At 34.4% G+C, this 13,587-nt stretch overlaps 1 protein-coding gene and 1 long non-coding RNA gene across 2 annotated transcripts in view; both read left to right on the plus strand.

Annotated features, from left to right (window-relative positions):
* The window catches only part of LOC117337724 (sodium- and chloride-dependent betaine transporter-like), a 50,440-nt gene that overhangs the window by 23,837 nt on the left and 13,016 nt on the right, over nucleotides 1–13,587 (plus strand). Inside the window, exons 3-7 of the mRNA XM_033898822.1 lie at nucleotides 338–469; nucleotides 650–914; nucleotides 2,578–2,710; nucleotides 2,951–3,085; nucleotides 4,097–4,200. Coding sequence (XP_033754713.1) covers nucleotides 338–469; nucleotides 650–914; nucleotides 2,578–2,710; nucleotides 2,951–3,085; nucleotides 4,097–4,200 — 769 coding nt within the window. The remainder of the gene's footprint in view (nucleotides 1–337; nucleotides 470–649; nucleotides 915–2,577; nucleotides 2,711–2,950; nucleotides 3,086–4,096; nucleotides 4,201–13,587) is intronic.
* Nucleotides 4,580–7,615, plus strand: LOC117337725. The gene is made up of 2 exons (XR_004534901.1): nucleotides 4,580–5,080; nucleotides 7,491–7,615. It is a non-coding gene; the product is annotated as an uncharacterized LOC117337725 (long non-coding RNA).

Below are 13,587 nucleotides of genomic sequence, written 5' to 3' on the forward strand. Positions count from 1 at the left end.
AAATGGTTGGGGAAATTATCAAAAACACATGCTTTTGTTTTAGTTTGGTTTATTTTGTCTTATAAACAGTAAAGGTTATTTAAGGTGTGCCAGATTTTTTTTTACACATACTTGTCATACTGGCGAAAGGAGTTTGATTTCCCGAGGTTTTTTTTTCAGTGTATTTCAGTTTTCTTCCAAAAAAAACCACCCTTCTATCTAGGCCGTAAAGAGTGTTTAATATACTTTGGTATAAGTTGATATAGATAATTTCTTAATTGTTGTAAACAAACTAAGATTACATTTACAAAAATATTTTTGATGAGACTTGCGTCAGATACTTAATTTGTCATTGTAGGTGCATTTCTGATCCCGTTCTTTTCCTTCACACTTCTATGCGGGGTACCTCTCTACTTTTTGGAGTTGGCTCTGGGGCAGTTTTCCGGACGTAGTGCCATGCTTGCATGGTCGCTCTGTCCATTATTTGAGGGTAAGATGAACTACGAATCTGCTTTGCACTAAAACGAATTGGTGAACTGGAGAGACAGACTAAAACTCATCGATCAAAGATGACTTTGTTTCTAACTCAATTATTCAGCAGCAGAAACGCCATATATCTTTTCAATTACTTTGAAGTCTTTACGCCATTAACGTTTTAACACTATTGAAGGTATCGGATATTCCGTGGCCGTGCTGGGCATGCTGGGTGCATGGTATTACGGTCCGGTGGTGGCCTGGATACTTTTATACCTGGGCTACTCATTCTTTCCGACACAGCCCTGGTCAACATGTGACAACATATGGAACACCGATCAGTGTGTCGTTTTAAGGGCTGGAGGTCCTGAAGGAACGAACAACTCCGGTTTGAACGAATCTTCACAGACATTAAATATGTCTGAAGGATTCTATCCAACAGCAGCCACCGAATTTTGGCGGTATGTAGACAATTAAATCGTCCCACACGTTGTTATTCCATTACAGATTAGATATCTTATAGTTAAATTGAAATAAATCTCTTATATAATCATGCGACTTGGGGGAAAGTTCAACTCAATTTGTACATTTAATAACGACCAACGAGAAATGTATCACCTTCAAAAGCTCTAGAGCATTTTGGGTCAATGTTATTATTGTTTTTGTTTTTCGTTTTTAAAATACTTGGACGGAGTCGGGGGTCCCATACGGCTTTCCATAGTTTTTTTGTTTAGTTTTTTTTTCAAATGGCCTTTGACATTTTCAGTAATTATTTTTGTAGAAATGTGTTTAACAAATTTCATCATTCGTCACCGTACATAATTTATTATTAATGCTCAATGTTATAATAATATTAGGATAGCATAGGTTGCTTGATGGAAGGTAAAATGTCATTGTTGATGATTCCGAGGTCGGAAACTTAGGAGTTACTCGTAAACAATCGATGCTATCATTTTGGTTATGAGGTAATTTTGTTTGGGTATACTGTGTATGTCACGTTACTTACATGTACATGTTTAAGGCCAACGTTAAAAACGTTGTAACAATATGGATGTAGTCAATGTCTTTGCGTTTAACTTCTTATTCCCGAACTTTTTACAAAATTAGACATGATTAAACAATAAAAAATATCCTTCTGTCGACCACACGTGATCACAAATACTGAACTTATATGTGTACTTAATATTTGATATTCTAGTAGGATGGCTGACTGTAAATCGTCTTATGAACATTTTAGATCGGACTCGATGACTTGAATACAGTCCAAACATATTAAGATTAATCATACGTTAAGGACATTTCACAGCGCTGTTTCTGTGAAATATCGTCAATCTGACACATTAACACGAGATATCTCATGGTTTATTATACTTAACCCAGGAAATTATATTTCCTTTTAGATTCATTTCAATGCTCGACGAATGGCAAGTAAAGAGTATCAATAAATCATTCTGATGATTTTGGAATGTGTCGGCTCGCTTGCTGAAATAATATATAACCTTTCTCAGTGGGGCGAACGCTTATATTTTAATGGAAATAGACTCCGTAGTAATATATTTAAAGTCGCCCTAGGGCATTACACAGAAGTAGCCTACATACTACGTTATAATTGATGTGAACAGTGGTAATACTCGGAAAATACACGTTTGACGTTATTTTGGAATCCAATTTCTATTCAAATAATTAAATTTATTGAAATGGGGGCGTTTTCAACTTCAACTTAGTATATGTTTAGGTCAATGTTATTTATTGTCGTTGGGAACTTTCGCCGTCGTCTCCTAGATTTTAACACTTCAGGCCCTTATCATTACTAGTGAAGGAAGATACTGCTGTATAATTTGTATTAAGATATGCAAAAAATATAAACTGTAATGTTTGTGTTTTAGCGGTAATATTATTTTAGAGTTTTTCGTGATAGAAGCATTACGTTGAATTATGATTGGGCTAATAGCTATTTTTATATACTGATTATACAGAAAATGACTTTGGCGCGCTAAAATTAGTACGTTTACAGGTCACAGTTTGGCCAATCTAATTAACAAATTAATTATTTTTTAGTGTATTTTGTTGTTTACTAATACTGCCACCAATATCCAATCTTGCCAATGGTTTCGTTATATACAGATACAAGATACTGAACGCCTCGCCTGGTATAGAAGACTGGGGCACCCCACAGTGGAATCTAATAATTGCTTTATTCTTCTCTTACGCATCCATCTTCCTTTGTATAATCAAAGGGGTGAAATCCGTTGGCAAGGTAATATGGAGGTTCAGTTCAAACTGTTGAGGACAAACCCATACGGATGTAGCCAGTTTGCTGCGTTATTTTTATATTGATGAAGTTACGTCATTGCCAATATTATGATTAACAATAGATTTCTAATTGGTGCAACTGATTAAAGGCTCAATGATTTATTTCATTCGTAACTCATGCAAAAAAAAAAATGAACACGGGCTTATTTACTGGCTCACATGCTAATTACGTCTTCCAATATAGGTTGTTTACGTCACAGCGCTTGGACCATTCGTCATGCTGATTGTCATCTTAATCAGGAGCTTGTGTTTGGAAGGATCGCTGGATGGCGTCATCATGTATCTGAAACCAGATTTCTCCAAACTAATGACTTACCAGGTTAGCTTATGTCTTTGTAGTTTGTTCTCGTAAAGCATTGAATGTCACTCCCCAGAATATATTATTATTGTATCTTGTAACTACTACATCGTCATACCAGCAAACAATTAAGAAAACACTTAAAATACACAGCCAATCCGCATAAAGAAGTTTGTCCGGATTTAAGTAAAATAATGACTGGTTCTTCAATGGACCACACTTAGTGTTTTTAGTGTATACTTAAGCCATGTATTCATTCTATCGGAATGAAAGCGATTTTAAGGAAAGATCAAAGATCAAGGTCACTTTGATAATACAAAGCAAGTTTTGCATATCTCGTTCTGATGTACCTCGTAATAATTATGTGTAACCTAGTTAAGAAATACCTGTTGTGAATAAATGTAATTGTACCGACACTGTTTCATTATTTGAGTTTAAACCTTATTAGTCCGTTAACTGTCTTCATTGGTAAGATAAATCTCTTAATTCAGTACAGATTAGTTTTTCGTGAAGATCTCACCATTTATTACATTTTTACCAGTGAAATATCAAAAATTATTCATTCTATAAAAGTGATATTTTTCACTAGTGACAAATATCATATTTTTCACTAGTGAAAAATATCACTTTTGCTGATTTGACCAATCAAATCAATGATTAGAAAATACCAAAATCATTGACCAATCAGAAAGCCCGACATATGTGTCAGCACCTGGACAGGGGAAACTACTTTTTTTGTTTACAAATTATCGCTGTAGTCCTAGTTAGCATACGGGGTAGGGTTTTCATTGATAAAAAATGTAATAAACAGAGTGTGGCTAATATTTTGATATTTTTCACTCGTGCTACGCACTCGTGAAAAATATCAAAATATTAGCCCCACTCGTGAAATATATTTGGTATTACTGAAGACACTGTTAGATATCCTCTATTTCTACGATCCTTTACATTATCAATAATTTTACATGTACACTAACATTGTGTGTTTGTAATGTATAATTGTCTATCAAGATTTCCTTCTTGTGTTCGCAGATTTGGCTAGAGGCTGCGCTGCAGGTATTTTACTCGCTAGGTCCAGTTTGGGGTGGCGTGATTACTATGGCAAGCTACAATAAATTCAAAGGAAGCATCATGAAGTAGGTCATTATTATTTAATAGTCCAATTATAATTTATATCTATACCGTCTGCTAATATTGACACAATTACATTATTGTTTGGGTGGTCGGGTGGCATAGAGGCAGCAAACTCTAAGCGACCAGGTTTAGACAGCCCGATCGAATGTGTAAATGTATGGAGGTCGCCTGTCCGACCACTTAGGTTTTCTCGATCCGGAACTCCTTGTTGTTTTTTCTTCAAAATACAGCCAACCCGAGGATGATCCGAATGTGGTTTTCTCTTGGTTCTCCGGTTTCCTCCCACAATACGGTCCCTCGGTCGCTTCAATCCGTTTGGCAATTTTTGTAAAATAGAAAAAGTAAATACAGTGTACGGTGTGTGTGTGTGTGTGTGTGTGTGTGTGTGTGCTCTCAGAATTACGGAGTTGTGGACACATAAGCGGTGTATAGACCAACGTTGTGGACACATTTTACATTGTGGACACCATAATTTGGTGTCCACAGTGTACACACATCTAGTGGCCTACTATAACCCTACTTAATATATTTAAGGGAAAACTGTATAACAGCGTTGTGAACCACCCTGATACACACCGTGTGTATAGGGCTGGAAAAATATGTTGAGTAGACTGTGTGAAGTCACCTCACATACACACCTAGCGAATTACGTTATCTATATGGGTCACCTGCAGCTGATCCTGCTGCAGTGGCTAGCGCGGGTCAGTTTCTTACTGTCTATGAGAGGCACCAATGGGGTATATAACGTGATTGCATTAGTAAATCTATATAAAAAACACTATTCTATCCTACTGAGCACCCCGTAGTTTTCCCGCAAAAATGTCAAGAAAACCAAGGCACCAGTAAACCTAGTTTAGTTGCCGATACTACACCTGGACATTGGTGAGTTGATGTTATTCTATTATTACTTTCTTAATGATGATACAAGATAAATGTTTTGTATATTACTTTGTTGTATATCTGTATATATAATATATAAAACTGAATATGGAGGGTGTCAATATAAGTTTATATGTAATTACTAAAGTAGAATATATGCATACCCATATTATAAACAGGGTCTAAATCTAACGGGATTTAATATGGCTAAGAAAAAAAAGAGCATTTACGGAATATTTTGTGGTAAATGATGTACATAAAAGTTTATCAGCTGAAACATGATATTCTGTTTGATTGTTTTATAACATTGGCATTATATAACTATATGCGGAAGCATTGTAAATTTTATATTTTTGATGAATTTCGACCATTTTGTTGTTTGTCAAATGATTATGTTCTGGCTGGACACATGTTTGTTTGGAAATCTAACAGGAAAAAATGGGAAATATATTGTAGTTTTTCATACATATACTTACTACTAGTGATGTACGTCATTGTCAACCTTTTTTTAGCATATATAGTTCAATATAAAGATGTTTGACTTAGCAATACATATTAGATTTTTGATTATTACTCTCTAACAATGAAACAAAACATGCCGCGCATTGTATTTAATGAGATTATCGGAGGATACAGAACATACGTCGCAATTCTAAACATGTTTGTGTATTTAAAACAAGTAACAAATTCCACATAATATACAAATGTAATGCAATAATGCTATAAAAATATTTAGCGTGACTATATTTAAGGATTTAGCAATGTTTGATATGTCAATAAACACAAGTTTATCTTATTCAGATTAATATAATGTTTTTATGGCGATTTCATGTAATTTGGAAATACTATATTAAATTATTACAACGAAAATACATTCGTTAAGTTTTTAAGCATTTGTAGAATATAATGAAAAAAGTGATGTCGGTGGTCTATTAATTGGAAAGTACTGAGATATATTATATTTGTCAAATTTTACACCTGAAAGGTGGATATCACACCAAGACGGAGAAAGCGTTATAAACCAGAGGATAATGCAAAAACCTTTATCCTTAAAAATAAAATAAAAAACCCTTCAAAATTTTCTTTGACAGTACTATTTATGAACTAGTTTCTTTTTTTTCCAATTTGATGTTGAATCACATATATCACCAAACAAATGATGGTGTTCTGGAAATGCAAAAAGCTGTTTGAATTTTCATATACCATGCAAAATAAGTATTGTTTTTCATTTAAATAAGTATCATGATAGTATAATATTCAAATTTGATACGCTTGTCTCAGGTAAAGGAGTATTCGTCCTCAGATTGTTTACTAATTTCTTCTTGAGTATGCCGGGAAACTCATTAAAGGAAAGGCCACTAAGTATGTTCCAGATACCAACTTTATAAAGCAGATATAGTAGTCCCATATCGGGAGCCTGAAGTTAGTTCCGAGTTCCGTGTAAGTAAAACGGAACTAGGGACCAGTTCCGAGTTCCGTTTAAGATAAACGGAGTTCCGAGTTCCGTTTAAGAAAAACTGAAATATTATGTATTAGCTTAATTGGTTTTACATATAGCTTATACATAGTTGTTCCGTTTTCTTAAATGGAACTCGGAACTGGTTAAACGGCACTCGGAACTGGAACGGAACTCTGGTTCCGAGTTCCGTTTACTAGTTTTGATTTTCTTCACCGGAACTGAAAACTAGGACCCAGTCCCGTAAAATTCATACGTGACTCATAAATGACTTTGCATCCATTTGACACATGTAGTTTTTCTTCTTCAGATTCGGGTCTCATATTTAGATAAAGTACATAGAATATTCTCTTAAACGGAACTGGGAACTGTTTTTCTTCAAGGGAAGTCAGAACTGGGACCAAAACTCGTAAAGCTAATACATTGCAGCTCCGTTTTTCTTAAAGGGAACTCGGAACTCGTTCCTAGTTCCGTTTGTTCCGAGTTCCGTTTCTCTTAAACGGAACTCGGAACTGGGACCAAAACCAATAAAGCTAATACATAGTATTTCAGTTTTTCTTAAACGGAACTCGGAACTGGGACCAAAACTAATAAAGCTAATACATAGTATTTCAGTTTTTCTTAAACGGAACTCGGAACTCGGAACCAACTTCGGGCTATGGTATACATTGTAGGATTGTACAAAAGGCACACACGATATTAAACAGCATTTAAATAAGATTGCACAATTCAGATGTTTGTCCTTCAATGACTCAACAGTGATGATATGAACAAAAAAATGTAGATACTGAAAGGCAGCTAAAACATCAACTTGAAATAGATCAAACACAATTACAAAAATATTAATAGAAACGAGCACCCATGATTCAAGTAAATATGTAAATTGTGATTCCGACTTTGATATTTTATTGGCAATATCTAACATTAATCTTGAATTTTTTTGTTTTGTTTTTTAAGGATCGATGCCACGGAGGAACTCTAACTGACCACATGAGAAAGTCTTCGTCGCCTTGTCAATCATGCTAAACGTGGTGTAGCAAACGCAACGATAAAACTGGTCGATTAAAATGGATAGCCACGTCTTTGCCTTTTCAGCCTCAGTTTTGATTTACCCAAACCATGTAGACATTATAAGATATATTTATGTGACCAACTTTCACAGCTTTTGACATTGTTTTCAAAACATTTTTTTTTAAAACTGGTTTCGTTTGAATTCTAAAGATAAACTTAACTGACCGTGAAACGAGTGTCACCGATGTACCGAATAGCTACTCAAAATGGCATATTCATTTTACATAAGATTTTATTCCTTTCTTTTAAAAAATAATATTGATATTTTACAAAAAGGAAGGCTAAGAAATGACTACGGTATCGATGACTTACCCGGGGAGGAAAATACTAATTGAGCGAGTTATATAACCAACAGTATTCTGGCCTTGAAATTGTTTGTTAAATTAAGCTTGGTAATTGCGACTTACCCGTTAAAAGTGACAAATTGTTTCGTTTGCTTAGTTCCATACGTGACATAACATCCAATTTCATGTCATTCAATAACAACTAGTAACTGATTTATATTTGTTTTCTTATGAGTACATAGTTAGCAGAATGGCCACAAAGAAAAAAGGAACAATAAACAATAACATAAATTCAAACTGTACAAAAATGTATATTTCGCAACAGTTGAATGTTACCTTATCAAACCACATATTAACATTAGTATAGTGTTCACATAACAAACAAAATACAGATCAAAGTAATTTTTCGATTGCACATTTGTATGTTGCATCTTGTTTTGATGTGTGTGGCATCATTGTAGACACGTTGTCAACAAGTGTAACATGTGTAAAATGTCAAAGCATTTTTTTATATGAAAATTTACAATCAAACAACCACAAATAATAATACAGAATGTTCTTTCGATGCGTTTGCTAAAAAACGTCAACTTAAAAAAAAAGAATTCAGCACCAACCTTCATGCTCATTAGTACAGCTCATTAGTGTGAATAGGATAGAATATAGTTAATTGATACACGTTAAAACGCGAAAAAAAAACCACACTATAGTAGAAATAAAGCCGCTTATTGGCGTGATAACGCAGAAAAGGCGTAATAACACGAACAAACACGTAACAATGCAAATCAAAACAGGTAATAACGAAAAAAGTCCACATTATTGCGTACTCCATGTCTATAAACTCATCCATAAGACGCATTTGCAAATTCTGTCATAGAGACGATAGATGAGATGGACCGGAACATAAATGTGTACTTCCGATTGGGTTTATCAAAGGGAAATATAATCAATACTAGCTCATTCAGAAAGAGTTGCTATAAGCTTTTTCAGAAGAACATACATGTGAATGTAGATGCTTGTATACAAGGCTCATTTAAAATCATAAAATGAACTCCTAATACACAAATGTATGTTGGAAATAACTAATAAATTAGACCGTTTCATCTTGGACTCTTTCCAGAATAGATTCCGTAGGCATAACCAAGTCTGTAAATGATGATGCATGTGCCTATTTTATGTTCTGTTCGTCGGCAATGACCATTTTGCAATAAACACACACAAAAGTTTGTTCTAATGTAATTTAGAATCGAAAAAATTGATAGCATTTGATATATCAAAATCTCAACAACTGAAGCACTATTAAGTTAGTTGTTCCATGAATCGCATTCAGAATATGACTCATCCGACAGCCACTAAATTAACTCTAAAATAAAAAAAAAAAAACCTTGTTGATCATCATAAATCAAACGGATCATTTTGAAATATTTGATATGTCAATGGATATTGTATCAAAAAATGACAAACTTTTTTTATTACGTGTTTCGATTTACGTTAATAAGTGTTTCGAATTACGTTATTACGTGTATCGATTGAAGTTATTACGTTTTCGATTTACTTTTTTACGTGTGTCGATTTCCCTTATAACGTGTGTCCATTTGCGTTATTACGGTTTTTTTCGCGTTATAACGTGTTCCGATTTGCGTTATTAAGTGGGGTTTTTGCCGTTTTTACGTCTTTTTCTTATAAAGAAAACAAGCGACTTTTTTTCGTAATAACGTGTTCTTTTCGCGCTTTAGGATGTATCAATTAACTGTAGTTTATCTTATTAACACTAATAGGCTTTTGTATATTAGAGGCAGGGACTAACGGTGAAAAACAAAACACCCGTATGAGGACAGAAATGTAATTATTACTTTGGTTATATAGACTGAAGCAATGCTTGTTGTCTCTCTGATTGATTCGCATTAAGATGGCACAAAAATATGTTATTAAATCTTCAAAGTTCTTTTTTGTTTGAAATGAATATTTCAATTTAATATTAAATGTTTGTATTTGAACACCAAGATCCTGACAGATACATTATATAACGGTGACAAAAGTGAACATGTGTCTGAAGACAGATATATAATCATTACTTTGTTTACAATTTTCTTGAGTTTAAATAATCATAAATCTATTTTACTTATCTGTCTGACTTATAGACTGAAGCCATTATTTTGTCTCTGTGTCGAATACAATTATTTACGTGTATATTTCAAGTAAAATTGAACATTCACATGTCATAATTGTAATTGTATCTTGCATCCTGTTTTGATGTGTGTGATAACCTTGTAGGCACGATGTCCACAAGGCAGGATTATATAGCAATACACAATTGTGTATAATAACATTATGGACACAGGGATGTGAATGCATATTTGATAGGGAGCCTGAAGTTGGTTCCGAGTTCCAAGTTCTGTTGATCTTAAACGGAACTCGGAAATGGGACCAAGTCCCGTAAAGTTTATACATAGTAGTTTGTTTTTCTTAAACGGAACTGGGACCGAAACCCATAAAGCTCATACATTGGGAACAAGGACGAAGTCATGTGAAGTTTATACCCGACTGATAAGTGTCCTTACACTCATTGACATATCATTTCTTTTTCAGATTCGGGTCTTGTAATGAGAGAAAGTACGTAGAATATTTTCTAAAAGGAATTTGGAAACTAATTCCTGGTTCTGTTTTTCTTAAACGGAACTCGGAACTGGTTCCTAGTTCCGTTTATCTTAAACGGAACTCGGAACTGGGACCAAGTCCCGTAAAGTTTATACATAGTAGTTCGTTTTTCTTAAACGGAACTCGAAACTGGATTCTAATTTCATTTATTTTAAACGGAACTGGAACAAGGACCAAGACCCGTAGAGTTTATACCCGACTGATAAGTGTCCCTAGACTCCTTGACATATCATTTCTTTTTCAGATTCGGGTCTCATAGTGAAATACAGTACGTAGAATATTTTCTTTAAGGAATTAGGAAACTAATTTCTAGTTCCGTTTTTCTTAAAAGGAACTCGGAACTTGTTCCTAGTTCCGTTTATTTTTATAGTTTTACTTAAACGGAGCTCGGAACTCGGAACCAACTTCAGGCTCCCTTTTTGATAAATGTAAATGTATAGCAAATATGTGAAATGATGTTTTGACTCTGTTTATTTTTAAGTGTGTGCATGTGGTCGCAGTTACCTTCAATAAATGCTTTATAACTAAAAAAAAAATGAGGACTCCATCAAGCAAGTTTTTATTATAACAAACATACGTCACAGAGAATAATTAATTGCTTTCAGAGGTTCATTTGGTTTTATATGTATATATCAATTCAATATTAAATATTTCCATTACAGCATCAGGCTCCAGACACATTAGAATAGAAGACTAACATGACAATACAGAGCATGTGTCTGAAGATAGATTTTGTCGGGTTTTTTTTTTAATTTTTTTTTCAAAATCTATTTTATTTAGCGTTCTGATCGCGATTTTATTTAATTGTGGAAAGCCTGTCTTGGAATCGGTATAAATCAGATACGTGCCACAAATATGTGTAATTATATCTCGCATCTTGTTTTAGTGTGTGTGTGTTAACATTGTGGACACGGTGTCCACAAGGCAGGGTTATATAGCGGTACACTGATGTGTGTTAACATTGTGGACACGGTGTCCACAAGGCAGGGTTATATAGTGGTACACTGATGTGTGTTAACATTGTGGACACGGTGTCCACAAGGCAGGGTTATATAGCGGTACACTGATGTGTGTGAAGACATTGTGGACACGGTGTCCACAAGGCAGGGTTATATAGCGGTACACTGATGTGTGTGAAAACATTGTGGACACGGTGTCCACAAGGCAGGGGGGAGCCTGAAGTTGGTTCCGAGTTCCGAGTTCCGTTTCAGAAAAACTGAAATACTATGTATTAGCTTAATTGATTAAGGTCCCAGTTCCGAGTTCCGTTTAAGAAAAACTGAAATACTATGAATTAGCGTTATTGATTAAGGTCCCAGTTCCGAGTTCCGTTTAAATAAAACTGAAATACTATGTATTAGCTTTATTGATTAAGGTCCCAGTTCCGAGTTCCGTTTAAGTAAAACCAGTTCCGAGTTCCGTTTAAGTAGTTCCGAGTTCCGTTTAACCAGTTCCGAGTTCCGTTTAAGAAAAACGGAACAACTATGTATAAGCTTTACGGGTTTTGGTCCCAGTTCCGAGTTCCGTTTAAGATTAACGTATATGGGTTATATTTTTGTATTTTACTATGCTGAAAAACTTGAAAAATAAAATAAATACAAAAAAAAAATAAAAAATGGAGGCGATTTGTTAACAAGAATACAAGTTATCGCACGGAAACAAACGTATGAATACATTTAATATGTTCAGTAGCAGATCATGTGAGCTCTGACTTACAAAACTCAAATGCAATCCCAAGCATCCCCTCCTCGCGGGAACAAAGCAATATATCTCTCCGAAACTTACGGGGGAGACATAATTAATGGTTAGCATTTATTCGATTTATTTACATGAATAATTCCATTACTGATATCATTAATTCAAGGAATAAAGTGATATCAATACGAATTGTTGACATAATTTATTCTTTAAATGATATCATAAATTAGAATTCATGATATCGTTAAGCCATATATTCGAATTAGTGATATCACAAATTGTAGATTTAATCTAATCATTTAGTCTAATCAGTGACAGCGAATAACAAGGAAGGCCTTTGGCAACAGCTCCTTAGAAGTATCCTGCTACCCCGCGTATTTCTATGTTTCCAGGTACCAATGAAAGAACTGTTCAATATTATTCAATGAAATTGTATTTTTTTAGTTGTGTTGAATAAAACTTCAGTAATACCAATTAAAGATTTTTTTTCCCAGTCGTCATATAGACATTTCACCTCAACAAGTAGAAGCCATATTGAAAAACAAAATGGTGTATGAAATATACTTTGCAGTTATTGCTTTGTTTGTGTACTTTAACTTCACACATATAGATATATTAACTACAAATAAAAAACTCATATATCCCTCCATGGACCCATATTTCGCGATATCTAGAAAGCTGCTTTAACAAGCTACTTGTAATTTAGGAAAGGGTAAAAAAAGAAAAGAAATGTACCATGAACGAAAACTGCGTTGCAACATTCTCTCTTGGAGGTTACAACACAACAATGTCTCGTAATTTTACAACACCAGTCGTGTTGTTATCCTTTTCCCCAGAAGTTACAACGCATGCAATAGTTTCTTAAACGGCACTAGGAGCTGGTTCCTAGTACCGTTTATCTTAAACGGAACTCGGAACCGAGACCAAAACCAATAAAGCTAATACTTAATATTTCAGTTTTTCTTTAACGGAACTCGGAACTGGGACCAAAACCCGTAAATCTTCTACATACTTACATTACCTTAAACGGAACTCGGAATTGGTTAAACGGAACTCGGAACTGGTTACGAGTTCCGTTTTTACTTAAACGGAACTCGAAACTGGTTAAACGGAACTCGGAACTGGGACCTTCATCAATAAAGCTAATACATAGTATATCAGTTTTTCTTAAACGGAACTCGGAACTGGGACCTTAATCAATAAAGCTAATACATAGTATTTCAGTTTTTCTTAAACGGAACTCGGAACTGGGACCATAATCAATAAAGATAATACATAGTATTTCAGTTTTTCTTAAACGGAACTCGGAACTGGGACCTTCATCAATAAAGCTAATACATAGTATA

The sequence above is a fragment of the Pecten maximus genome, chromosome 11 (genome assembly GCF_902652985.1).
Source record: "Pecten maximus chromosome 11, xPecMax1.1, whole genome shotgun sequence".
In the NCBI taxonomy this organism is placed as follows: Eukaryota; Metazoa; Mollusca; class Bivalvia; order Pectinida; family Pectinidae; genus Pecten; species Pecten maximus.